At 40.1% G+C, this 26675-nt stretch overlaps 1 protein-coding gene across 4 annotated transcripts in view; it reads right to left on the bottom strand.

Annotated features, from left to right (window-relative positions):
• c23h10orf90 (chromosome 23 C10orf90 homolog) overlaps positions 1–26675 on the bottom strand; it is a 198192-nt gene that overhangs the window by 151212 nt on the left and 20305 nt on the right. For 3 of the 4 annotated variants that reach the window (XM_073027586.1, XM_073027582.1, XM_073027585.1), the window contains exons 2-3: positions 23943–24724; positions 15045–15129 (exon numbers count right to left, since the gene is read on the bottom strand). In XM_073027586.1, coding sequence (XP_072883687.1) covers positions 15045–15129; positions 23943–24557 — 700 coding nt within the window. In that variant the 5' untranslated portion in view covers positions 24558–24724. Of the gene's footprint in view, positions 1–15044; positions 15130–23942; positions 24725–24864; positions 25127–26675 lie in introns of those variants that run through there. The other variant, XM_073027584.1, reaches the window with a different exon arrangement.

Raw genomic sequence — 26675 nt, 5'->3', positions numbered from 1 at the left:
CAGATTAATTTGTAATTAACAATTACAAAATGCATACTTAAAAAGTTCAGTAACATTTTTAAGGAAATTTTGGTGTGAACTTTCCTGAAACAGGGATAAATGTGTTTGCTAATGATACATTATGATCCAGTCTATCAATGCAGCAGCAGATAAAATACCCTCTGCAACATGAGTTTTAAATCTTGTCTTTCTGGCACCATGCTTCCTTTAAAATGAATTTCTGAAGTACATTTGCACAACTAAATGACCTCATTCTGCTGTCAAGTCGGTTTTAAAAAACAGCTTCTCCATACAGTCGCACTGGAGATGATATCTTGATAAAATAATCTGACAGTGATTTAAAATTGGCCAGAGAGTACCCCAAAATTCTGGACAATATGTTTTCTGGAGATGATATTGTCTGATTCTAAACTCAGTCCGGATATTAAGTAAAGATAATCACAAATTCTTTCATTTCAAATATTAAAAAATTCAAATAACCATCATATTATGATTATTACTGATCCACTCTGAAGGAAATAGAACCACCAACATGTTGATTCTTGAAGTTAAAACATAATAATTTCAAAAATATCAAGGAGAATAATACTGCATGAGCTATAAATCTCAAACGAAAACCAGATTATCCTGAAATTATTCAGCAATCAGACTATATCCCTCGAGAAAAAAAAGCAGAATTAATATTTCAAGTTGATGACCTTTCTCTCAATAGATACTATCTGACTTGCTGACTGTTTTTAATTTTTAAAAAATTTTGTTACTATCAGAGTTAAACGTTTCTTTAAAGCAATGTCGTTTACAAATTTAATTGAGATCTCCATGTAGGGAAAGAGGAGAACATATGTAAATATTTGTCACGAACATGAATATAGTTATCATTTAAGTCTAAAAGGCACAAAACTCCATATCATAGTTATTATAAGTAATGTGTGAAACAAATTTATTTCTGGAAACCTTAGCCTTGGCTATTAACCAAGTCCATCTCGCTCAGCTATTTCACAAACCACTACAGTTCATCATAAAGGACCTCTGGCCTTTTATAAATTTGAGTTTCAGGCAGTGAAATCAAATCTGATTGAGTCCTTCTTTCTATTTTATAATTATGTACATCAGATGGGAATTGAGCCAACTGAATTGGCTAGGATTTTATTTCTGAACGTCATGAGAAATAAAGATTGATGTCCGGTAATGTGGCTTTAATAATCTATTTCTAAATGTAGTTAATTTTCAAAAGAGGTCTGTTAAAAAAAAAGGAGAAATGAGAGGGACATTATTGTCCCTGAATCTATCATCTATCATGTTCATAGAAGGAAGACTTCTTCTGCAAAAGGAATCCAGAAATAATGTCAATTCTAAGTATGTTTTTTTGTTCTCATGGATACACAGGTAGTTGAATTTTTTCTGTGTTTATTTTATTTTATATCAATTACTCGGCTGTGTAGACTGGTACTACTTTTGAAAGCTACTGTATATGAGTAAGGAATTTCAGTATAACGCCAATGTAAAGATTATAAAAATCTAGCAATTGCTAGGCATGCTAACTGACCAATTCTACCATCATGGCACTGTCCCATTGTAAATAACTTATAAGACTATACTTGCAATAAACATAAAAACTCAAGAAAAAAGACTTTAGATGAGCCTATAACTAGCCACAACTTCCAACTTAGTTCCCACATAGAATATATTCCAGTACAGTACTGGAATAGGCCTTTTGGCCCACAATGTCTGTGCTGATCAAGATGCAGATCCAAGCCGACCTTTCTGCACGTGGTCTACATCCTTCCACTCCCTACATGTTCATGTGCATATATAAACACATCTTAAATATTGCTGTTGTATACTGTAGCTTCCACCAGCGCACTTTGCAAAGCTTTCCAAGCACCTACCACTTTCTACATTTAAAAAAAACCAGCCTCGTAAATTTCCTTTAATATTTCCCTCTCTTATCTTAAACCTTTGCCATCTAGTATTTGACATTCCCACCCTGGGAAAATGATTCTGGCTACCTACCCAATCTGTACCTCTCATCATTTCATGTACTTCTGTCAGGCTGTCCACCCAGCCCCCAAAGCTCCAGAGTTAATAATACAAATTTGTCCAACCACTCCTTATAATTGAAATCAAGGCAACATCCTGACGAACCCCTTCTGCACCCTTTCCACAATCTCCCTGTAATGTAACAATCAGTACTGGACAATTATTTCAAATGTGGCCTTACTAAAGTTTTAGACAGTTGCAACATGCACCTGCAACTTTTATACTCAACATCCCGACCAATGAAGACACAGAAACACATTCCAAATAATGAACAAAATCATTTAGGAAAAGTTGAAAACTATTTCAGCTGGTGATAAGAAAGGCCCTATCACAATCTCTGTATCTTAATGAAAATAATATCTTTTCTATACAAATCCCATTTCACAGCACACTCGCAGTTAAGTATGGACTGTGAAAGCTGAACAGAACCTAATCATACTCACATTCTGAGCCAATCATTTCTAAGCAGTAACTTTCATTTCCCCCTGTTATATCTAAATAAAACTTAGCATATCAAAAAGTTAATTATCACATGAACTGCATGTTTTCAGGGCCTCTATTTAGCACAAAGGTATATTTGCTCAGCAAGATGAAGAAACTTATTTTCCAATTCACTTTATGTTTTTAATCATTCTGGGTTGTGAGGCATAAATCACATTTATATGAAACTTTTTGTGCTGTATGCATCCAGTGCTGTTTCTGGGCTGAAATATTATTCTTTGTAAAAGTCCTATTAAATATTGCATTTCAGACAATGATAACTTCGTCTTTTACTGCAGATTGATTCTATAATCTTAGTTCAGAATAAGCGTTTCACTTTTACTAAAATAAATGGCTTGAAATTTTCACATCTTTCTATGCTTATATAAAGGAAATCTAGCAGAAAGAGGACTTTGTTTTGGTTAGTTGAAATGATTAAGCATGTTATGCAATAGTTGCAGAAGTTGGTCTCATTTTGTGTTAGATCTCCAAGCAACTTTGGGGTTGTTGATGATATATGAACAGCAAGCAAATGCTGATATACATGATAACCAATTATTGTACTATCTAAGAAGTCTGTATAAAACAAAAAAATCTGCAAATAATTGCTCGAGAAATGATTACTGCTTGCTAGTTTTTTTTAGATTTTAAAGGTAAAAACATATTATTTTACTATGTATTATCATACACAGGTATCTCATACACTCAGTGCCACTTTATTAGGCACACCTGCTCATTAATGCAAATAATCCAATCATGTGGAAGCAACTCAACATGTAAAAGCATGCAGATGTGGTCAAGAGGTTCAGTTGTTGCACCGATCAAGCATCAGAATGGGGAAGAAATGTGACTAATGACTTCAACCGTGGAATGATTGTTGGTGTCAGGTAGGATGATTCGAGTATCTCAGAAACTGCTGATCTCCTGTGACTTCCTCACTCAGCATTCTCTGGAGTTCACAGAGGATGGTGTGAAAAATTAAGAACGGTCAATGAGCAGCAGTTCTGTGGGTGAAATTGCCTTGTAGTGAGAGAGATCAGAGAAGTATTGTACTGGGTCACGCTGACCATAACAGAAATAACCACATCTTACAACAATGATGTGCAGAAGAGCATCTCTGAACGCACAAGATGTTGAATCTTGAAGTGGATGGGCTACAGCAGCAGAAAACTATGAACGTCCACTCAGTTGCCATTTTACTAGGTACAAGAGGTCTCTGATAAAGTGGCCTCGAGTGTATAAGCAAAGACAAACATTGCCAAATATTACATTACTGTCCTATTTCCTATTTTGAACAAGCTTCAGCTACAGGAGAAACTGTACTGAGGCTATGTGTACAGCATAGTTTATTAAGAAGTACAAAAGACCAGCATCTAGATGTAAAATGTAGAGCAGTGCAGCAGATAAATGGATTGATTGTTTTTTACAATGACTTTGCAGAAACATATGGGGAATGATGTTTTCCTTATGTCATTTGATTTCCCACACATTTACTGCTTCTTCCTCTTGGTATGCACACTATCCTAAACCTACCTATACATTTTCACTATTATTCTGCAGGCTCCACATTAACCCACTACTTCTCCTTGTGCTCTGAAAGCTGGTGCAAAACAGAAGGGAGACTCTAAGAACAGCAGGTTCAAACTCACACTGCAAAAAAAGACACTTTTATCAATGTTATTATAAGAAGAACCGCATGCACCTTTTGGAGAGTCAATGATGGAACCAGGCATGGACCGTGTTTGCCCATTTTTCTTCCTGTACGTTTTTCATTTGACTTCATTCAAAATCACACATAGACAGCCTGGTACTGAAGGATGAATTCATCCATGTCTCATGTTATATGCAACTGCTCTTGGCAAAATCCTACCAATAATTTAGCCCAATTATTTAGAAAGGAATGATCAATCCTCATTTTAAGCTGTGTTATAATTGATTCTAACTTCTGCAAGCACCAGCACAAAGGTTAGAATCCAGACTTATAAACAGAATGTGTGTTAAATGGATATGCACATCATAGCAGTGTTCAATAAAAAAAAAATCAATGGACAGGAAGCTTTTAATTTATTTATTGAGATACAACATGGAATAGATGCTTCCAGCCCTTCACACTGTACCAGCCAGCAACCACCGATTTAACCCTAGCCAATCACAGGGTAAGTTCAACGACCAATTAACCTACCAACTAGGACATTGTTGGACTGTGGGAGGAAACTCATGCAATCATGGAGAGAACATACAAAGCCCTTACAGACAGTGGCGGGAATTCAACCCAGGTTGCTTCTACTGTCACACGGAAAATGCTGGTGGAACCCAGCAGGCCAGACAGCATCTATAGGGAGAGGCACTGTCGACGTTTCAGGCCGAGACCCCCGAAAAGTCGACAGTGCTTCTCCCTGTAGATGTTGCCTGGCCTGCTGTGTTCCACCAGCATTTTGTGTGTGTTGTTTGAATTTCCAGCATCTGCAGACTTCCTCGAGTTTGCTTCTACTGTAAAGTGTTGTGCTAATCACTATGCCACTATGCTGCCCATAGCCCCAGTTTTACTAAAGAGGACAGAGATAAAATATTAAGGGCCAAGCTTTATAGCTCTATGTGTATAAGAAAATAAGTGCCAATCTAACAAAACTCTACTACTATCTAGCTCTGGCACACAGCATCAGTGTCTACCCATGGATGGTGTGGAATATCTCAATTTTGGAACTGTGCTTGGAACAGATCATGGAACTCCTGTGATTATTTCCCTGTAGATTAGTGGAATAACTAAGGAACAATCTGATTGCAGAGAAGATCATGCAATAGGAATGGAATATGTTGCTATATGTTGTTACCACGACTATTGTTTCCTATCAATTACTTTATGTACAGCCTAACATCACTTTATGGACATACAGTCAATCTTTGTACATAAGCTATCTTATGTATTTATATTTATGGTGTGTTTTTATTGTTATTATTGTGTTCTTAATCTTTTGTGATATTTTTTGTGCTGCATCAGATCCAGAATAACAATTATTTTCTTCTCCTTACACTTGTGTAGAGGATATGACATTAAACAATCTTGAATCTTGCATTTCAATTCAAATGACTCTCTCAAGGTAGTCTTGGTGCAGCCGTTTTTCAGATGACCTGCTGTTCAGTGAAGTGCTGTGAATCATACTCCAGATTGATGATTGCTTTCTCCCACTTATATTTATCATCCTTGATGTTAACTGTATCGTCATAAGACCATAAGATATAGGAGCAGAATTAGGCTAGGCCATTCAGCCCATCAAGTCTTCTCCACCATTCCATCATGGTTGATCAACCCCATAAACCTGCCTTCTCGCCATATCCTTTGATGCCCTGACTGATCAGGAAACAATCAATTTCTACCTTAAGTACACCCACGGACTTGGCCTCCATCATAGTCTGTGGCAGAGCATTCCACAGATTCACAACTCTCTGGCTAAAGAAAATCTGTTCTAAAAGGTTGCCCCTCAGTTTTGAGGCTGTGATCTCTTGTTCTGGATATCCCAATAGGAAACATCCTCTCTACATCCACCCTATCTAGGCCTTTCAACATTCAGTTGAGATCCCCCTGCTTTCTTCTAAATTCCAGCGAGTACAAGTCCAAAGCTGCCAAATGCTCCTCATATGTTAACCTCTTAATTCCCAGAATCATCCTCATGAACCTCTTCTGAACTCTCTTCAATGGCAACACATCCATTCTGAGATATGGGGCCCAAAACTGTTGACAATACTCCAAGTGTGGCTGGACTAGTGTCTTATAAAGCTTTAGCATTATCTTCTTGTTTTTGTATCTTATTCCCCTTGAAGTAAATGCCAGCATTGCATCTGCCTTCTTTACCACAGACTCAACCAGTGAATTAACCTTCTGGGAGCCTTGTATAAGGACTCCTAAGTCCCTTTGCACCTCTGATGTTTGAACCTTCTCCTCATTTAGATAATAGTCTGCACTATTCTTTTACCAAAATGCATTATCATACATTTCCCAACGCTGTATTCCATCTGCCATTTTTTGCCCATTCTTCCAATTTGTTTAAGTCCTGCAATTGCATTGCCTACCTACCTACCCCTCCACCTATCTTCGTATCATTTGCAAAGTTTGCCACAAAGCCATCAACATTATCCAAATAATTCACAAATCATTTACCTTCACTCTCAGGATGAAAATCCTCATCCATATTTTGTTTTCCATTTCACATTAACATGTGCATGACACAGGAAGCTACAACAAAAAATGAAAAGCTGTTGGAGGAAGCCATTTAACCTAACCAGCCAGAGAGTTCATTGTACAAGGTCTCAATTGATCTGCAAAATGACTTTTCAAGTCAATCTATGGTCCTAATTGAGGGGAAACTTGGCAAATGAGAATACATTGCCTTGAAGGGGCATTAATCAGGTTGCAGCAATAGCTCTTATCTTTAAGCAGTCAGTTTTTCATTTATGTGTACAGTCAAATATAGGGGTTAACAAAGGAATATTTTAATATTGAAGTATCATAGCAAAAGCATCTAAGGAGACCATGGAACAGCTGCACACTGTGGTCCTTGCTGTTTATGGAGAGAGTGCACATGTTGACTTTAGCTTGGTATCAGCTATCTAGCACATTCGAATATGCATCGCAGTTTATTCCATATTGAGTGAACCTAGGAAATTAAGTGCTGTGATCACTTTGGCTCTGATAGACTAATAACATACTGCAGTGTGTCTTTCAAAACAGTCTTTCAAAACATACCTAAAGAGGATACATTTTCTAATGAACCATTATTGTGAGAAATTATGATACACTATGGAGTGCAAGAATATCAGCGAACACTCCTCTTAGTTTATCTTAGCTAAAACTACTCCATTTCTACCCCTGCATCATGGTCTTTCAGCCTTTTGTTAATGCTGCCCAGCTTATAGCCAGGATGGAGTGGCTGAAAGCCAAAATAATTTCCAGTTCATGCTAGAGATGACACTTCTCCTCTCTCACCACCACCCTACACGCTCCCCCTGATCCTCAACTTGGTGATTATGTGGTGGTTGATGAAGTAATAACAGCCCCACAAAGGCAGACAAAAACACTGGCAATAGGATCCCAAAAAAACATGACAGTCATGACTTTATTAATTTTGACTTTTCTTAAGTAGAAGCAAATGCAACAATTCAAGATTGTCTTAAAATTACAGTAACTACATCTCAAGACTCATGCTGGAAAATGACCCCAGTTTTATTTTTGATGATGAGATTAGGAAGATGAATGCAAATTTTTGCTGTTTCCTGCATGGTGCAAGTATTTTACTTACTGACTTATTGCAACACTCTAAGAGAGCATTCAGTCCATTATGTCCATGACAACTCCCAAAAGACCAATCTCACTGGCCCCATTTCTCCCTCCTCATGTCTCTGAAGCCCTGCAATTTACTGTCTCATGCCCATTATCTCCCACTTGATTCTCTGCTAACACAGGAAAGTAATTTACAGTCATCAGATAAACTGCCCCAGTACATCTTTGCAAACATGAGTAAAATGTTACTGGATTGCATCATCAATAGCTCATCTCTGATGTCTTCTAGTTGGATATGACTGTGATAAATTTAGACTACTTTTATCTTCTGACAGTGAAATCAGTACAGATACCCTACTAATTCCAAACATATCTGTTGTGACTCTCAGAAAAAGCCACCAGAGAGATATGCTGATGGTAGAATAAAAATATTTATCTGGCACACACACAAGTTGACAGTATTTGGAGACATTCTGGAGAGCGGCTCCCTGATGCCATGAACATCATATTTTAGTATGCTGAAGATCGAAGGTAACAGCAGAACAATTCTATAGTTACAATGTATTCCTAATGCTTCATTTGAATTACATATAAATTCAAAACACATAGACCTTCACACCAACAATCCATATACCCAAAATGACTGTTAATCACTGCTGTCTCTGAGCTGCTTTCATGCATATGCAGGCATCTCGGGTCAGTGGGGTGTTTCTTGATCAATGGGGTGTTACCTGTTTTGCATTTGACCCCAGTCTGCTGCTGCAGGAAGACCATTGTTCTGAGCTGCATTTTAAATTCAATATACAATCGTCATTCAGACCTGAAGACTGGTTGCAGTTGAAGTTGATATTGACTATATACTGTAACTCCAGAATACACCCTAACAATATTTGTGTTTCCATTTGTGCTACAATTATGTTCGTAACCTTGTACTCTCTGTAAATAAGCTTACAGATTATGTAAATAATTGGTTTGCTTTGTGTATTCTTGGACTGCATGTTAGACTCAAATCTTGCCGGCTAGTACATTTTGCTCTATGTGCATGGAAGCCAATGAAGTAATAATTCAACTTCCTTTTTATTTGCCATAGCAGCCTCCAATGAAGTAGCAGGATTTAGTTTAGAAAGAGAACTAGCAATACTTGACACAGGAAGATATTTGCCTCTCATCTTGAATCTGTTAACTCTTAGCAACATATGGTAAGGAAACAGTACGTCAACATTCCACAGGTTTGGCTATAAAATGTAAGATACATTCATGAAGGAACAACATCTCTGAAGAGGTGCTCTGAAAACAGTCATAGAGAGAGAAAATTATTAATATTTAGATTTGTCCAAGAATATTCCCCTTGTTTTAAAGCCCAGAGTTGATCTTAGCCATTTTTATAGGCTAAGTATAAAATTGTATTTCAAAGACATCATTTATTTTCTGTTCCAGTCTTCACTGGTGACAAGGGATTTTTGTGGGATTCATCTCTGAAGAAATAAGCGATGAAGGATCATAGATTAAAAACATTCCTGCACTGTTCCAAATATTTATAATTTGCAATTAACTCTGATGGCTTGATTGAATCTGATATGAACATGTTACACCACAGACTCCAATTATTTCTCCAGACAGCTTAGTAGATTTATAGAGTTTTATGCAGCATGGAATCAGGCCCCTTGGCTCATCTCATCCAAGCTGACCAAGATGTCTACCTGAGCTAGTCCTATTTGTCTGCATTTGGCCTACATCCCTCAAAACCTTCCCTACCCATAACACAAATTTATTGACAATATACTTTTTGAAAAACCTTCAATACTGCACAACATGCATGTTTGTGACATTTGCTTTTCTCACCTTCCTAAAGAAATTAAGTAAAAATCATAACAGCATTTGTTTACAAGGTTTTTTTCATAAATAAATACTAATTAATCTTCTAATTATTTGCTGAAGTATTCTAAGAAGATAATGCTGTATTCAGATATAAATTCAGCAAGATCGTGACACTAGATAACTGGGAGCAATTTCAACAGAAAATATTATGGGACTTCTGCATACTTGGCTGGTGGCAATTTTTATTTTAAATTGCATGAATCATGAAAACTTGATAACTTGAGTTTGATTCCCAACTCTAAGGTCACTGAGTACCCGTCAGATAATTTTAGCTGAAAGAGGTTCTTATCAGTGTTGGAAACAAGAAGCATCCCACCCTGGAGGGAATCTGATTACGCTGCTATTGTTAACGATGGCAGTAATAACAAAAATCTGAGAGAGATCTGATGAGAAGCTCAATTGCCTGAAACATTGGCTCTGTTTCTTTCTGCACGGATCCTGCTTGGTTTGCTGTGCCTTTCCAACATTGTTGTTATTATTTCATTTCTCAACCAACAGTAGTATTATTCTACTTCTTGAGAGAATGCACTTTGTCTAATGTGTAAACAAGTTTTAAAGAAAGTAAATAAAACAAGAACTTTGTAATTTGTTTCTGGATGGTTTAAGTCTGTCGTATATTTTTCTTTGGATTTAAAAATGTCATGCGGCTGCAGTAATTTACTTCCATAAGGCTTTGAAATCTGGGAGCAATTCTTTTTGACTGCCACATGCCTGATAATTATACTCCTTATTACATGGAAATGGCCATATATAATACAAATATTTGTAATACAAGTCTGTGGACAAAAATAGGAAAGATGATAAATTAGCATGGGGGGAATAGAAATACCTTGGGGGTTATTACTAGGCTGTCATTAATTAAAAATGTTTTATGTTGTGTACTGAATAGTTCAAACTAAATATGCACAACGCCTTCCTTGAAGGCTCATATAAAATAGTTAACACGAACATGATTGACATACACAGCCAAATGACTATGTTGTAAATATTATGTAAGTAACACTCACTGAGATACAAGATTTTTATTTTTATTATGTCTCAAGATGGTGCAATGGATCATCCGCCTGATAGCAATTCAGCAGCGTGAAGGAAATAGTGCCAACCAACTGTTAATTCCTCTCTAGACTTCCTCCTGAGACCTAACTAAGGACCAACAAACTAAACAGACGCTGAAGGCACTGGAAATGTGAGATTAACAATGCTGTTAGAATTTTGAGCGCGTGACCTGTTATCAGAATAAGCCAGTTCGAGCGCAAACTGGAAGGCTGGTTATCTGAACTGTGTGCGTTCATTGCTGAGTGCTGAGGGTTGCAACAAGCCTAACGGAAGATCAAATGAACACCAGGCTTCATTGAAGCAAATGTTACAGATCAAAAGCAGAAGCTTTAGAGTAGAAAAGGAAAATTAAGCTGAAACCAGAGGCTCAGTTTCACCCTGTAGACTGGCTGATCATCCAATCTGGGTTTGAATTTCCCAAGGAACTGGAAACAATATGAAGAAGAGTAATGACTGCAGCACACAAATCTGGATGAAGTTCAATTTTCCATTGAGAGACTTGTGTCCCAGCACAGCCCAGACAGTAAGAGAGCACAAGACCCCTTCCTGCGTGTAACCATCTCTGCTGACAGAAGAGCATTGTGAGACCCCATCTACAGACACAGTGTATGCCAAAGTTACCTCTGTCACTAAATGTTAAATACCATCACAAGCATTCAAAATCACATAGTATCTGTTTAAAAATTGCTAAAACAATTTAAACTAATTTTACAAAATTCCAAAAGTACACACAGTGTATACACACATGAAGACCACTTATGAGCCAATTATATTATTAGAACACAGAAAACCTACAGCACAATACAGACCCTTTGGCCCACAAAGCTGTGCCAAACATGTCCTTACCTTAGAACTACCTAGGCTTACCCATAGCCCTCTATTTTCCTAAGCTCCATGTACCTATGCAGGAGCCTCTTACAAGACCCTATTGCATCTGCATCCACCACCGCCGGCGGCAGCCCATTCCACACACTCACCACTCTGCGTAAAAAATTACCCCTGACACCTCCTCTGTACTTATTTCCAAGCACCTTGAAACCATGCCCTCTCGTGCTAGCCATTTCAATCCTAGGAAAAAGCTTCTGACTATCCACGTGATCGATGCCTCTCGTCATCTTATACATCTCTATCAGGTCACCTCTCATCCTCTGTCACTCCAAAGAGAAAAGGCCAAGTTTACTCAACCTATTCTTATAAGGCATGCTCCCCAATCCAGGCAACATCCTTGTAAAGCTCCTCTGCACCCTTTCTATGGCTTCCACATCCTTCCTGTAGTGAGGCGACCAGATTTCAGCACAATACTCCAAGTGGGGTCTGACCAGGGTTCTATATAACTGCAACATTACCTCTCGGCTCTTAAACTCAATCCCACGGTTGATGAAGGATAATGCCCCATATAACTTCTTAACCACAGAGTCAACCTGCGCAGCAGCTTTGAGTGTCCTATGGTCTCTTACCCCAAGATTCCTCTGAATCTCCACACGGTCAAGAGTCTTAGATTAATGCTATATTCTGCCATCATATTTGACCTACCAAAATGAACCACCACACATTTATCTGGGTTGAACTCCATCTGCCACTTCTCAGCCCAGTTTTGCATCCTATCAATGTCCCGCTGTAACCTCAGACAACCCTCCACACTATCCACAACACCTCCAACCTTTGTGTAATCAGCAAACTTACTAACCCATCCCTCCACTTCCTTATCTAGGTCATTTATAAAAATCACGAAGAGTAAGGGTCGCAGAGCAGATCCCTGAGGCACACCACTGGTGACTGACCTTCATGCAGAATATGATCCATCTACAACCACTCTTTGCCTTCTGTGGGCAAGCTAGTTCTGGATCCACAAAGCAATGTCCCCTTGGATCCCATGCCTCCTTACTTTCTCAATTAGCCTTGCATGGGGTACCTTATCAAATACCTTGCTGAAATCCATATACCTTCATCAATGTGTTTAGTCACATTCTCAAAAAATTCAATCAGGCTCGTAAGGCACAACCTGCCTTTGACAAAGCCTTGCTGACTATTGCTAATCATATTATGCCTCTCTAAATGTTCATAAATCTTGCCTCTCAGGATCTTCTCCTTCAACTTACCAACCACTGAAGTAAGACTCACTGGTCTATAATTTCCTGGGCAATCTCCACTCCCTTTCTTGAATAAGGGAACAACTTCCACAACCCTCTAATCCTCTGGAACCTCTCCCATCTCCATTGATGATGCAAAGCTCATCGCCAGAGCCTCAGCAATCTCCTCCCTTGCTTCCCACCGTAGCCTGGGGTACATCTCATCTGGTCCCTGTGACTTATCCAACTTGATGCTTTCCAAAAGCTCCAACACATCCTCTTCCTTAATATCTACATGCTCAAGCTTTTCAGTCTGCTGCAAGTCATCCTTACAATTGCCAAGATCCTTTTCCATAGTGAATACTGAAGCAAAGTATTCATTTAGTACTTCTGCTATCTCCTCAGGTTCCATACACACTTTTCCACTGTCACACTTGATTGGTCCTGTTCTCTCATATCTTATCCTCTTGCTCTTCACATACTTGTAGAATGCCTTGGGGCTTTCCTTAACCCTGTCCACCAAGGCCTTCTCATGGCCCCTTCTGGCTCTCCTAATTTTATTCTTAAGCTCCCTCCTGCTAGCCTTATAATCTTCTAGATCTCTATCATTACTTAGTTTTTTGAACCTTTTGTAAGCTCCTCTTTTCTTCTTGACTAGATTTACCAAATAGCCTTTGTACACTATTATTCCTGTAACCTACCATCCTTTCCCTGTCTCATTGGAACGTACCTATGCAGAACCCCATGCAAATATCCCCTGAACATTTGCCACATTTCTTCCATACGTTTTCCTGAAAACATCTGTTTCCAATTTATGCTTCCAAGTTCCTGCCTGATAGCCTCATATTTCCCCTTGCTCCAATTAAACATTTCCCTAACTTGTCTGTTCCTATCCCTCTCCAATGCTATGGTAAAGGAATAGAATTGTGATCACTATCTCCAAAAAACTCTCCCTCTGAGAGACCTGACACCTGACCAGGTTCATTTCCCAATACCAGATCAAGTACAGCCTCTCCTCTTGTAGGCTTATCTACATATTGTGTCAAGAAACCTTCCTGAATGCACGTAACAAACACCACCCCATCTAAACCCCTCACTCTAGAGAGATGCCAAACAATATTTGGGAAATTAAAATCTCCCACAACAACAACAACCCTGTTATTATTACACCTTTCCAGAATCTGTCTCCCTATCTGCTCCTCAATGTCCCTGTTACTATTGGGTGGTCTACCAGGCTTACAACTTCAAGATGCAATTAATCATCATGATAGTCAAAACCTGCCCCATGTATAAGTAGCCTTCATTCTTTAAAGTAAGTCTAAGACTAAGTTTATAGTCAGTTGCACAATACATGTATGCACAGGTGCAATGAAAAACTTTGCGGAAGCAACATGGGCACGTAACATCACATAAACAACAATCACAAGAAAAACATAAATTATATACATTTTTACCAGAAAGGACACAATTATAACAATAAAAATTTCCAACTTAGTACAAAGTGTCATGGTCTTGCTAACTGTAGTGATTAGTATTTCACTGGCTAGTTCAGGAATGGAAAGGTTGAAGGAAGTCACTGTTTTTGAAGCTAGTGCTGTGGAACTTTTGGCTTTGGTCGCTGCAAAAAGATGGCATGGCCTGGCTGGTGGGATTTTTGATGATGAATGTTGTCTTCTTGAGGTAGTACCTCTTGTAGATTTTACCAATGGTGGGGAAGGATGTGCTCATGATGTATTGTGCATAGTCCACTACTCCCTGCAATGGCTTAGATCCCTGAGCATTTGAACTGTCAGACAAGACAACCATGCACCCAGTCGGAATACTTTCAACGGTACATCTGTAGAAAATTGTTAGAGTGTCTGGTGAAAAGCTGTACCTCCTTAACTTGATTAGGAAGCTTCCCTTATGATTGCATCTATGTGCTGGACCAGGGACAGGTCATTTAATAAGTTAATGCCCGGGAATTTAAAGCTGCTGACTTTCTCCACCACCAATCCCCCAATGTAGGCCAGAGCCTATTCACCTCTTTTCTCTTTCCGAAATCAATAGTTTTGCTGATGTTGAGCAAGAGGTTATTATTACAGCATCACTCAATCACAGGGGCTAACCTGCTGTAAAGATTGCCAAATGCAAACAACACTAATATCAGAACATGCTTTTTAGTTGCCTATGCTTTTGCACCTGTCTAACTGCAAAATGTCTGATTTCAGAAACTTTTCTTTTATGCACAAGGTTTTGGTCTGTACCTTGAGTAAGCTGGTCTTCACCCCTGGTCCTCAATCTATTTTTGTTGTTTTGAACTGATGGAAAGGCAACTTTCATTTTCTTGTTCTGTTGCAAACAAAATTAGAATCTGATTAACATAATATATTTTTTCATTAGCACAGTGACTTGATTCAATTTTAATTAAGACTTTACTACATTTACTAATTGTTAATTAAAATAAAACAAAGTGGATACATTACAAGAAACTCTCATTAACTTGAAATTTGTAGTTGTATGGCTATTTAATGACTTTAATACTTCTGTTCAGAGCCTCCTCCTGTCAGTTATTCCTAATCTTCAAAAAGAAAGTAGACTCGATAATATGGTGCCATTAAAAACATTGCTTTCCTGAGAAAAGTGTAACCACGGTCATTTCTAAATCATTTTATATCACTGGAAATTCAACTAAGCATTTCTGGAGTGATTTGTACTTGCATGCTTGGCACAGTTTTAGCATCAGACTCACATTAATGATGCCAGGCCCATGTACAGCCAACCAAGTTAATCTTTCATGTTCTGTGAGAAATAATTTTTATTTATTTTATTTTTTGAGATACAGCGTAGAATAGGCCCTTCCTGCCCTTCAAGCCACACTGCCCAGCAATCCCCCAATTCAATGCTAGCCTAATCATGGAACAATCTACAACAACCAACTAATCTACTAACCCATCCATCCGTGGACTGCGGGAGGAAACTAGAGCACCCGAAGGAAATCCACACGGTCACAGGAAGAATGTACAGACTCCTTACAGGCAGCAGTGGGAATTGAACCCAGTTCAAATAATCAGTGATCACTGCTGAAACAATCATGCATTCATCACACAGCCAGATACCCAGTCCCCACTAAGCTAAGACCTGTGCTCGACTTAAGTCCCATCTTCATTCACAAACCTCAAGTTCCAATTTGCCAAAACTGGCCCCTCAATTGCCTAACAACCAATCAGCACATCCCTAATTCTAAATCCCAACAATCTGATACCTTAATTAGCACATGTCCCAAGTCACTGACTATCAACTCCTCACCAGCCCTTCCCCATCTCCCAAACCTGACCTTAATTCTAGATGGTATATTCTTCTTTGTGTACTCGCCAAGTTCTATTCAGTTAACTCCAAGACCCAGATGAAGTCTGCAGTAAATCTTACAGCACTTGCAGTAGTCCAGACATATATCTTCATAGGTAGCAATATAGCCAGGAGAGAAGGATTGCAGAAAACATTCAATTAACTTCTTTGGCATTTTTTTTGTTTTATGACTCATGGACAGAATGAGTGCACACTTGCTTTCCACCCTCAGGTTGGGTGTGTCTAGAATTCGAGGCTTAGGTGCAAGCTGAAATATTTAGAGGGAATATGAGGGTCAGCGGGTAGTACGAATGTGGAATGAGATATCAGCAGAAGGGTAGATGTGGTTCAATTGTTTTCATTTAAGGGAAGTACATGGATGAGAGATATCTGAAGGGCTATGGTCCAGGTCCAGGTAGAAAGGACTAAGCAGAAAACCAAACATGGACTAGAAGGGCCAAAGACCCTGTTTCTATGCTATAGTCCTCTCTGACTTTATCTTTTAGAAATCAGGTGATACAATTTCTCAAGCCGTTAGATCCAAAAGAGATTAGAAACCCAAACTTCAACTTTTTATGAACATCAGGCATGAATTAGTTTTAGGGTCCGGTCCGGAGCCCGCCTTCCGGGTCTTGCTCCAGTCTGAGGACTCCGGACTCCGGGCCTTGCAGCCAGCCCTCCTGTCACCCGGAGCCATTGGATCTTGTTGGCTTAAGGAAGTACACCTGTCGCCTATTAGGGGGCAGGTGTTTATAAGGGGCTCGGGGACTGAGCCTAGTTTGTGGGTGGGGTTGTCCTGCTCTGAATCTGGTTCTGCCCTGGTTTGTCTTGTTTTCCTGATTCTCTCATGTGTGCTGGTTCTGCTGTATTTGCCTTACCTGTGTTGTTTGCTTGCTTCTCCCTATTTACTGGTGTATCCTGCTGCCCACCCTGGACCCAGTTCCCTTCCGTTCCCTTGCCTCTGTTGGGCAAGCCAGGCTGTTGCTGTTGCCCCTTGGGTGGTTCTGTCCCTTCCTGTCCCTTTCCTCTGTTGGGGAAGCCAGGCTGTCTGCCATTGCCTGCAGGTGGAACTCAGTCCCCTTCCTAACCCTCACCTCAGATGGGTTGTGCCCTGCACCTGCCCAGGTGTCTGTGTCTTTGCCTGGGAGGTGGTCCTGCCCAGGATGTGGCCTGCCCTGAGGACTCCTACCCTTTCCTCCCTCCTTTCTGATGGTTTGTGCCCTGCACCTGCCCAGGTGTCTGTGCCTTGCCCAGGCCTCTGTGTTCCTGCCTGGGAGACACTCCTGCCCAGGAGTTATGTGCCTGCCCCAGGGGGCTCTTCTGCCCTGCCCTGCCCCGCCGGAACTCTGGGATCCTGCCCTGCCCCGCCTGAACTCTGGGATCTAGCCCCGCCTGCATTACCCCTTGCATGCCATGGCATCCCCATCCTGTCCTACCCCTAGTACTTCAGTGCCTGCGTCCTGCATTTGGGTACATTCCATGTCTGCTCCTGACAATTAGATGGACTATAGAGCCTGCTTCTGTGCTATAGTGCTCCATGATTCTGTTAAGGACTCTGTCTTTAGGAAATCAGCTGATGCAATGTCTCAAAAAGCCATTGGATCCAAAGGAGATTAGAAACCCGAACTTCAGCTTTTTGAGGTTATCACCTCTGATGAACACTGATGATAGCATGAGATCTCTAATCATTCAATGGTAGAAATAAAATACCCCACAATTTTCATGATCAAACTGCTCTAACTAGTTACACAGTCAAGCCTGTATCCAAAGCAGAAAGCTGCAAGATCAAGTTCTACTTAATGGTTTCAACTCCAACTTCTAATTTCAGTTGGTATTTCCTGCATTGTTGAAACTAAGAGTTTTTAAATTGCCTTTTAAACTAAGCCTTTGGATGTCTCTTCAGAAATATTTCCTTGGCACCATCTAAGGAAGAAGAGGAAATTCAGTTGTTTTCTGGCCAATGCAATGTTTCTCAACCAACATCAAAACTGATTAGTTGTTTGTGGGATTAGGTGATGTGTTTACGAACACATCCAGTGGATGTAGTGTACCTCAATTTTCAGAAGGCATTTGATAAGATCCCACATAGGAGATTGGTGGGTAAAATCAGAGCTCATCGCAATGGGGGGAAGACATTGACATGGATAGAAAGCTGGTTGGCAGATAGAAAGCAAAGGGTAACGGTGAATGGGTGTTTCTCGGAATGGCAGGTGGTGACTAGTGGGGTGCCACAGGGTGCGGTATTGGGACCACAGCTGTTTACAATTTACATCAACGATTTAGATGAAGGAATTGAGAATAACATCAGCAAGTTTGCTGATGATACTAAGCTGGGTGGCAGTGTGACATGTGATGAGGATGTTAGGAGAATTCAGGGTGACTTGGATAGGCTGGGTGAGTGGGCAGATACTCGGCAGATGATGTTTAATGTGAATAAGTGTGAGGTTATCCACTTTGGGAGTAAGAACAGGAAGGCAGATTATTATCTGAATGGTGTAGAGTTAGGTAAGGGAGAAATACAAAGAGATCTAGGAGTACTTGTTCGTCAGTCACTGAAGGTGAATGAAAAAGTGCAGCAGGCAGTGAAGAAGGCTAATGGAATGTTGGCCTTTATTACAAAGGGAATTGAGTACAAGAGCAAGGAAATCCTTTTGCATTTGTACAGGGCCCTGGTGAGACCACACCTGGAGTATTGTGTACAGTTTTGGTCTCCAGGGTTAAGGAAGGACATCCTGGCTATAGAGGAAGTGCAGTGTAGATTCACGAGGTTAATTCCTGGGATGTCCGGACTGTCTTACACAGAGAGGTTAGAGAGACAGGGCTTGTACACGCTGGAATTAAGGAGATTGAGAGGGGATCTGATTGAAACATATAAGATTATTAAGGGATTGGACAAGATAGAGGCAGGAAATATGTTCCAGATGCTGGGAGAGTCCAGTACCAGAGGGCATGGTTTGAGAATAAGGGGTAGGTCATTTAGGACAGAGTTAAGGAAAAACTTCTTCTCCCAGAGAGTTGTGGGGTTCTGGAATGCAATGCCTCGGAAGGCAGTGGAGGCCAATTCTCTGGATGCTTTCAAGAAGGAGCTAGATAGGTGTCTTATGGATAGGGGAATCAAGGGATATGGGGACAAGGCAGGAACCGGGTATTGATAGTAGATGATCAGCCATGATCTCAGAATGGCGGTGCAGGCTCGAAGGGCCGAATGGTCTACTTCTGCACTTATTGTCTATAATAATAAATGGTTGTGAAACTAAATAGGATATTTATAGTGTGTTACATAAGTGCAAAGTCTTCTCACTGTAATGTAGATTCTTCTCAAGTGCTGGAAATGTACTAATTTCAAATAAATGCTGGCTGGACACCAGAAAAGGTGATCATCATTAATTAATATTGCATTTTCAACAAAGAGGCTCAAAGGATTTTATTTTGAAAAATCGCCAGGACTTGAATTTCAGAAATACATTAAAGTAAGCTAAAGGTCATTTCATGAATAGTTAGAATTATAGTGTCAAATGTCATGTCAATTTCGTCAGTGGTGTGCCTCAGGAGTTGGTGCTGGTCCTATTGGTGTGTGTCGTCTATTTAAACAATCTGGATAAGAATGTACAAGGCATGGTTAGTAAGTTTGCAGGTAGCGTGAAAATAGGTGGCATCATGGAAAGTGGAGAAGGGTAACAAAAATTTCAGGGGAATCCTCATTAGGTGAGAAAGTAGGCCAAGAAATGGCAAATGGAGTTTAATTCGGACAAATGTGCAGATGTTGCATTTTGGAAAGTCAAATCCGCATAGGACTTTCACAGAGACAGCAAGCTCCTGTGGAGTGTTGTAAAGCAGAGTGACTCAGAGCACATAGTTCCCTGAAGGTAGAGTCACAGGTAGATGGGGAGGTGAAGAACTTTTTGGCACAGCGGCCTTTGTAAGTCAGAATATTGAATATAAATGTTCGGAGTACAATTGTGAGGCTGCACTTGGAGTATTATGTTCAGTTTTGTTCACTCTACTTTTGGAAAGAGTGCAAAAATATTGGTAAGGATGCTACCAGGACATAAAGGACTGAGTTATATTGAGACACTGGATGGTCTAGGATTTTATACCTTGGAGCATAGGAGACTTATAGGTGATCAGTTAGAGGTTAGAGGCTGAACATGGGGTTGAGAGGGTAAAAATAAATCAGCCATGATCAAATGGGGAGCAGACTCAATGAGCTGAATGACCATGTTCTGGTCCTATATCTTGAGGTCTTATAGTTTTATAGATGTGTATAAAATCATGAGGGGCACAGATCGGGTCTTTTTTCCTGAGTAGGGAAAAAAGGTTAAAACAAGAAGACATCGGTTTAAGGTGAAGTGGGAGAAGAATCGAGAGGAATTTAGGAGCAACTTTTATGCACAATGGGATCTAAGAATGTGGAATGAGCTGTCAGAGGAAATGGTTGAGGCAGGTATAATAAAAGACAAGTACATGGATTAGAAAAGTTTAGAAGGTTACTGACCAAAGGCTGGCAAATGGGACTAGCTTAGATAGGTCACCTTGATTGGCATGGATCAGTTGGGCCAAAGGGCCTGATTCCATGCTGGTTGACCTATGATTCCATACCAGGCAACATCCCTATAAATCTTTCCTGCACTCTGAATTTGTACCACATTCTTTCTTGAACTGGCAACCAGAACCATATATAATACACCAAATGTTGTCCAGTCAATATTTTGTACAGTTACAACATGACAGTCCAACTCCTATACTCAATGCCTTGGCCTTAGAAGGCAAACATGACGAATGCCTTCTTTATTACTCTTTCTACTGGTGTCACCACTTTCAGTGAACTGTGGACTTGCACTCAAAGTTCCTTCTATACACTGATGCTCCTAAGGTTCCTTTTGTTTACTCTATATGACTGACCAGAACTTGACTTTCCAAAATACATTATATCATAATTTTCTGGATTAAGTTCCATCTACCATCATTGCACCCAACTTTCCAGCTGATCTATTACCCAAGTATCCTTACATTGCATTATTGCGATCAATTTGTTCTTGAGCTTATAATGACACCCACTTACGTTCTCATCCAAGACAATTGCAAACAAAAAATGTTCCAGTCCCAATCCCTATGGTACACCTCTGTTACAGACTTCGTCAAAAGGGCACTCATCCACTACTACTCTCTGCCACTAATCATCGAGCTAATCTTGGATCCAGTTTTCCTTAACCCTATGGACCAGTCCACCACGCAGAAGGTATTGGTGCAAGGCCTTCCTGAAGTCCATGAAAACCACATCTGCAACTCTGCCTTCATCAGTTTTCTGAGTTTCCTCTTCAACAATCTCAACCCAATTTGTGAGATGGGATCTCCTCTGCATAATACCATACTGACTTCTCCTAATTATCCAGATCCTATACATTGGCTAGTCCAGTCCATATACTGGAAGTATCCAGTCCCTATACACTTATATCCTCCATCAAGAAATCCTTAAAGCTGACTGCTTCTTTCTTGACAACATACCCAACCAGTTCCCTCCACCATCACCCTCCAATGTCTGGTGGAACTGGTCCTCAGCCTCAATAATTTCTGTTTTAGCTCCTCCCACTTTCTCCAAACTCAAGGTGTAGCCGTAGACACCCACATGGGTCCCAGCTATGCCTGTGTTTTTGTTGACTGTGTAGAATAGTCCACATGCCAAGCCTTCCCAGATTACTTCCCAACTCTTTTTGCGCTACATTGACAACTTCATTGGAGCTGCTTCAGGCACCCATGCTGAGATTATCAATTTCATCAGCTTTGCCTACAACTTCCAACCCGGCCTTAAATTCATTTGTCCCATTTCTGGTACCCCTCTCCCCTTTCTCAATCTCTCTAAATGCATCTCAGGAGACAAACCGTCAACCAATATATTTTATAAAGCTACCAATTCCCGTGGCTATCTTGACTATAACTCTTTTCTGTGCAAATGCAGCTCCCTTTTATCAGAACCTTCATCTCCACCGCATCTGTGACCTAGGATGAGGATTTCCTTTCCAGGACATCTTCAAAAAACAGGGGTCCCTTCATTCTCCATTGATGCTGCCCTCACCGGCATCTCCTCCATTTCCCAGACATCCATGCTCTTCCCATCTTCCCGCTTCCTTAAAAGAGGTAGAGTTCCTCTTGTCCTCACCTACCATCGCATGAGCCTCCACATCCTATAAATCATTCTCCACAACTTCCACCAGCTTCAACAGGGCCCCACCACCAAACACAACTTTATCTCCCCCGACATCTGCTATTCGCAGAGATCGCTCCTTCCATGATTCCCTTGTCTATTCATTCTTCCCCACTAATCTCCCTCCTGGTACATATCCCTGCAAGCTGCAGAAGTACTACACCTGCCCATTCACCTCCTCCCTCACCTCCATTCAGAGCCCCAAACAGTCCTTCCAAGTGAGGCAACACTTCACCTGCTAATCTGTTGGGGTCATCTGTGTCCAGTGCTCCCAGTGTGTGAGACCTGACATAGATTTGGGAGCTGCTTTGTCCAGCATCTCCGTTCCATCAGCAGAAAGTAGAATTTCCCACTGGCCAACCATTTTAATTCTTATCTCCATTCCTATTCCAACATGTGTGTCCATGGCCTCCTCTTCTCCGTGATGAGGCTACTCTCAGGTTGGAGGAGCAACCACTCATATTCCATCTAGGTAACCTGATGGCATGAATATCAATACTCCATCTTCTAGAACTTTCCCCTCCCCTTCCTTCTTCCTCAGTTCCCCACTCTGGCCTCTTACCTCTTCTCTTTAGCTGCCTATCACCTCCCCCATGCCCTCCTAGTTTCCCTTTCTCCCATGGTCCACTCTCCTCTCCTATTAGATTCCTTCTTCTCCAGCCTTTCTCCACCTATCACCACCCAGCTTCTTACTTCATTCCCCCCCCATCCATCTGGCGTCACCTATCACTTTCTATCTTGACCTCCTTCTCCTTGCCCCACCTTCTTATTTTGGCATCTTCCCCCTTCCTTTCTGGTCCCGATGAAGAGTCTTGGCTCGAATCGTCAACTGTTTATTCATTTCCATAGATGCTGCCTGGCCTGCTAAATTCCTCCAGCATTTTATTTGTGTTGCTCTGGATTTCCACTGTCAGCTGAATCTCTTGTGGTTATCCTCTCTTAAAAATTCCCTGTTACCCTCAGTGAATTAAGTCATGTTCATCAAAATTATCTCCAACAACTTCCCTACCACTGATGTAAGGCTCACTGGCCTGCACATTCTGATTCTGATCTCTTCTGCCCTTTTTTGGCGATGGAACAACATTCCCCCGTGGCTAACAAAAATTGAAAAAATCTCCGTCAGAACTCTAGCAGTCTCCACTCTTTCTTCCCTTTGCATTCAGTGTTAGATGCCGTCAGACCCTAGGGATGTCATCCACCCTAAACCACACCAATTCCCCTTTCCTAATATAGACATGCCCCAGAACTTCCTTACTTCACCAGCCTCCACATCCTTCTCTCTGGTGAATACTAATGTAAAGTAGTCATTTAGGATCTTGATCATATTCCCTCCATCCATGCTTAAATTACCCCTTTGGTCCCTGAGGGATAACTACATTCCATTTTGAGATTGGAAATTTAATTTAAATGGAGACAATACTTCACTATAATAATCAATGATTATAATGGTGAAGAATTGTCTCCATTTAATATCCACAATTATAAATGTAATGGTATAAAAAACAAATTAGAATGTTGGCTGAAACCACAAATGATTCTCTGACTACAGGAGAACATTATTAATATTATTCTCAATATCATTGAATTACAATCTGTACTTTATTTCTAGGCTTACCTCTGTGCAGTACCATACTGGTGTATTATTATCAAATTTTTCATTGTTGATGTAAGTTGCAAAACATCGCTTGGGTAATTGATGGCATTTTACCGTATCAGATGTGACTGGTGTAATATAGTGTTTCCTTTGTACACAGAAGTCTTTTATTTGTACTTTCTCAGTTCTTGCACCAAAATCAATTTCAGCATTGGTTGTTCTGTAAACTGCGGAATCTTGGGTTCTCTGGGCAGTGGTTGCAAAAGGCTTATCTGAATAGTTCAATTTAGACATGTACTTTGTAGAACCTGAATAACACTGATTCAGTCCTTCGCTGTAGCCAAGTTTGTCATTTACATTCTGGTTGTTCGGGCTTCCCGTGTATGTAATGTAATCACTCGACAGCTCTGGCATTGATACACGTTGTGAAGCTGGTGAAGCAGCTCTTTTTCTGAAGTCCCCTGTGACCCCTTTTTGTGTCTTTTGTGCCTGCAGTGAAATGTTTTCCAAACTAATGTTTGCCATAAAAGGCCTGGATGGCAAAATCTTCACCTGAGACATCATAAAATCCCAGTAGCTGCTCTTATATTCTTCACTTTTGTAAGATGTAGGCACACATTCAATAGACAGCTCCATTGTTCTGAATTCATGAAATAAACATCAGTCATTTTAGAATATCACAGGTTCATTACAGTATTTCATATTCTGCTTTTTTGATGATCTGATCAGGAAGTAAAATTCTTTCAGGTAGAGACTCAGCTCCAGTGTTCAATCCAGATACAAAACAGGAGCATCTGCAGAACCTAAGAATGAAGAACACATTGTATTCCATTACTGATAAATGCCAACTTTGTTAATGTGATCAAATGCAACAAAAACAGATCATTCCTTAGGGTCATTCCCTGATAAATTACCATGTTATAACTCTAACAAATACACATACCTTTATTTCCAATGCAGGATGTGGCTTTTTTCTGCTGAACGAGAGAACAGTTGATGCAAATAAATGTTTTATAACGCGAAGAAGCTTTGTAACCCAATCTGCTCACTTGCTTCAGGATTGATTACGCTATGAAGGCTTTATAGCTTTGCTCAGTCTGCATAAGCATTATACAAGTTGACCCAATAAAGTATATAAATTGTTTTCCAGCTTTGACTACACTTAAAACTTGTTTACTCATCATACGTTTATAACCATCGGAAAATTTTCAAGTCATGCGTGAAATAGCCAAGAAAGTCTTCCCTCAAAATGAACAAAAGACAGCTCTGTTAGAATTCAAGGCAGAGATCACATGGGTTCCATTCAGAATGGAACTGTTAACTTTTTAGGTTGAATTACTTCTTTATTTTATTTTGTGTTGCTATTTTCAATCCAAACATGCTATATATTCTACAGTTGTTTTGCAAAATCATATGAATTTTGATATAAATATCTTATTTATTTTATAAATAGATTTGCTTTTAAATTCTTTGGTAATTCCTTATCGACCAATATTGCTACGTGCAGTTTATTTATTTGCTTCAGGGGTTTGCTTCTGATTTAGCAAGACTTAATTCTTCTGAACACTAAATGAGTGCAGTGGAGATTGGCAATGGTGCTGCTGGGACTCAAGGGACTGAGTCAAGGAGAGAAGTTAAGCAGGTTTGACTTTATTCATTGGACTGTGGAAAACTGAAGCGATAGAGGTGTATATAGACATGATGGGTACAGATAAGGAGAATGCATATCCATACGCCAACCATAAACAAATGCATACAGTCTTTATCCCAGAGTGGAACTCAGAAACCTAGGTTTAGGGTGAGAGGGGAGAGATTTAATAGAAACCTGAGAGGCAATATATTTAGCACCGTATTCTGGTGGTCAATATATGGAATAAACTGTCAGAGGAAGTGATTGAGGCAGGTACATTAACAACATTTCAAAGGCACTTGGATAGGAACATGGATAGGAAATGTTTAGGGTAAGGGGTTTTTCCAATCATCTTTTATGCCATGGAAGCTTACCATTAACCAAGGAGTCCATAGACCCCAGATTGGGGACACCTGGTTTTGGGGAATGCTGGCAGATGGGAGGGTCTTAGACAGGAATCTTGGTCAGCTTACACCATTTGGAGCAAAAGGCCTGTCTGCACGGCGTATGACTCTATGAATCCATAGTCAACCAGATAACAAAATATCTTCAGTCCATAATGGTCTAGGTTTTGTTCTAAGCAAGAAACACGTCTAAAATAAAAGCAAGTCAGATTGGAGAGTTAATATTTCAGATCTGCAACATTTTGATGTTCAGCTCACTGACAGTTCCTCAGAGACTTTTGAAGACTTGTCAGTTGATATAACACCCTGCTTGCTTTTGTTCAAGGCCTTCTACCAGCATGAACAAAACAAGCATTAGAAAATGCTGAGGATGGAAGAAATCTCACCAAAACACAGAATTGTAAACCACAAAGTGAGAAACATAATTACATGTAAGCTCTGACTTTAGCCATTTAATCTGATATCGCTATGGCTGGTAAGGTCAGCAAGGATGTAGTGCAGAGGCTATATAAGGAATGGGTGAGGCCTCACTTGGAGTATTGTGAGCAGTTTTAGGCCCCTTATCTAAGAAAGGATGTGCTGACATTGGAGAAGGCTCAAAAGAGGTTCACGAAAATGAAACCATAAATGAAAGACTTACTATATGAGGAGCATTTGACGGCTCAGGGCCTGTACTCACTAGAATTTAGAATAAAGGCAAATCTCATTGAAACCTGTTGA

Source organism: Hemitrygon akajei, chromosome 23, assembly GCF_048418815.1.
Source record: "Hemitrygon akajei chromosome 23, sHemAka1.3, whole genome shotgun sequence".
Taxonomy (NCBI): Eukaryota; Metazoa; Chordata; class Chondrichthyes; order Myliobatiformes; family Dasyatidae; genus Hemitrygon; species Hemitrygon akajei.
The sequence above is the reverse complement of the archived record's forward strand: the minus strand, read 5'-3'. Positions and strand labels throughout refer to the sequence as shown.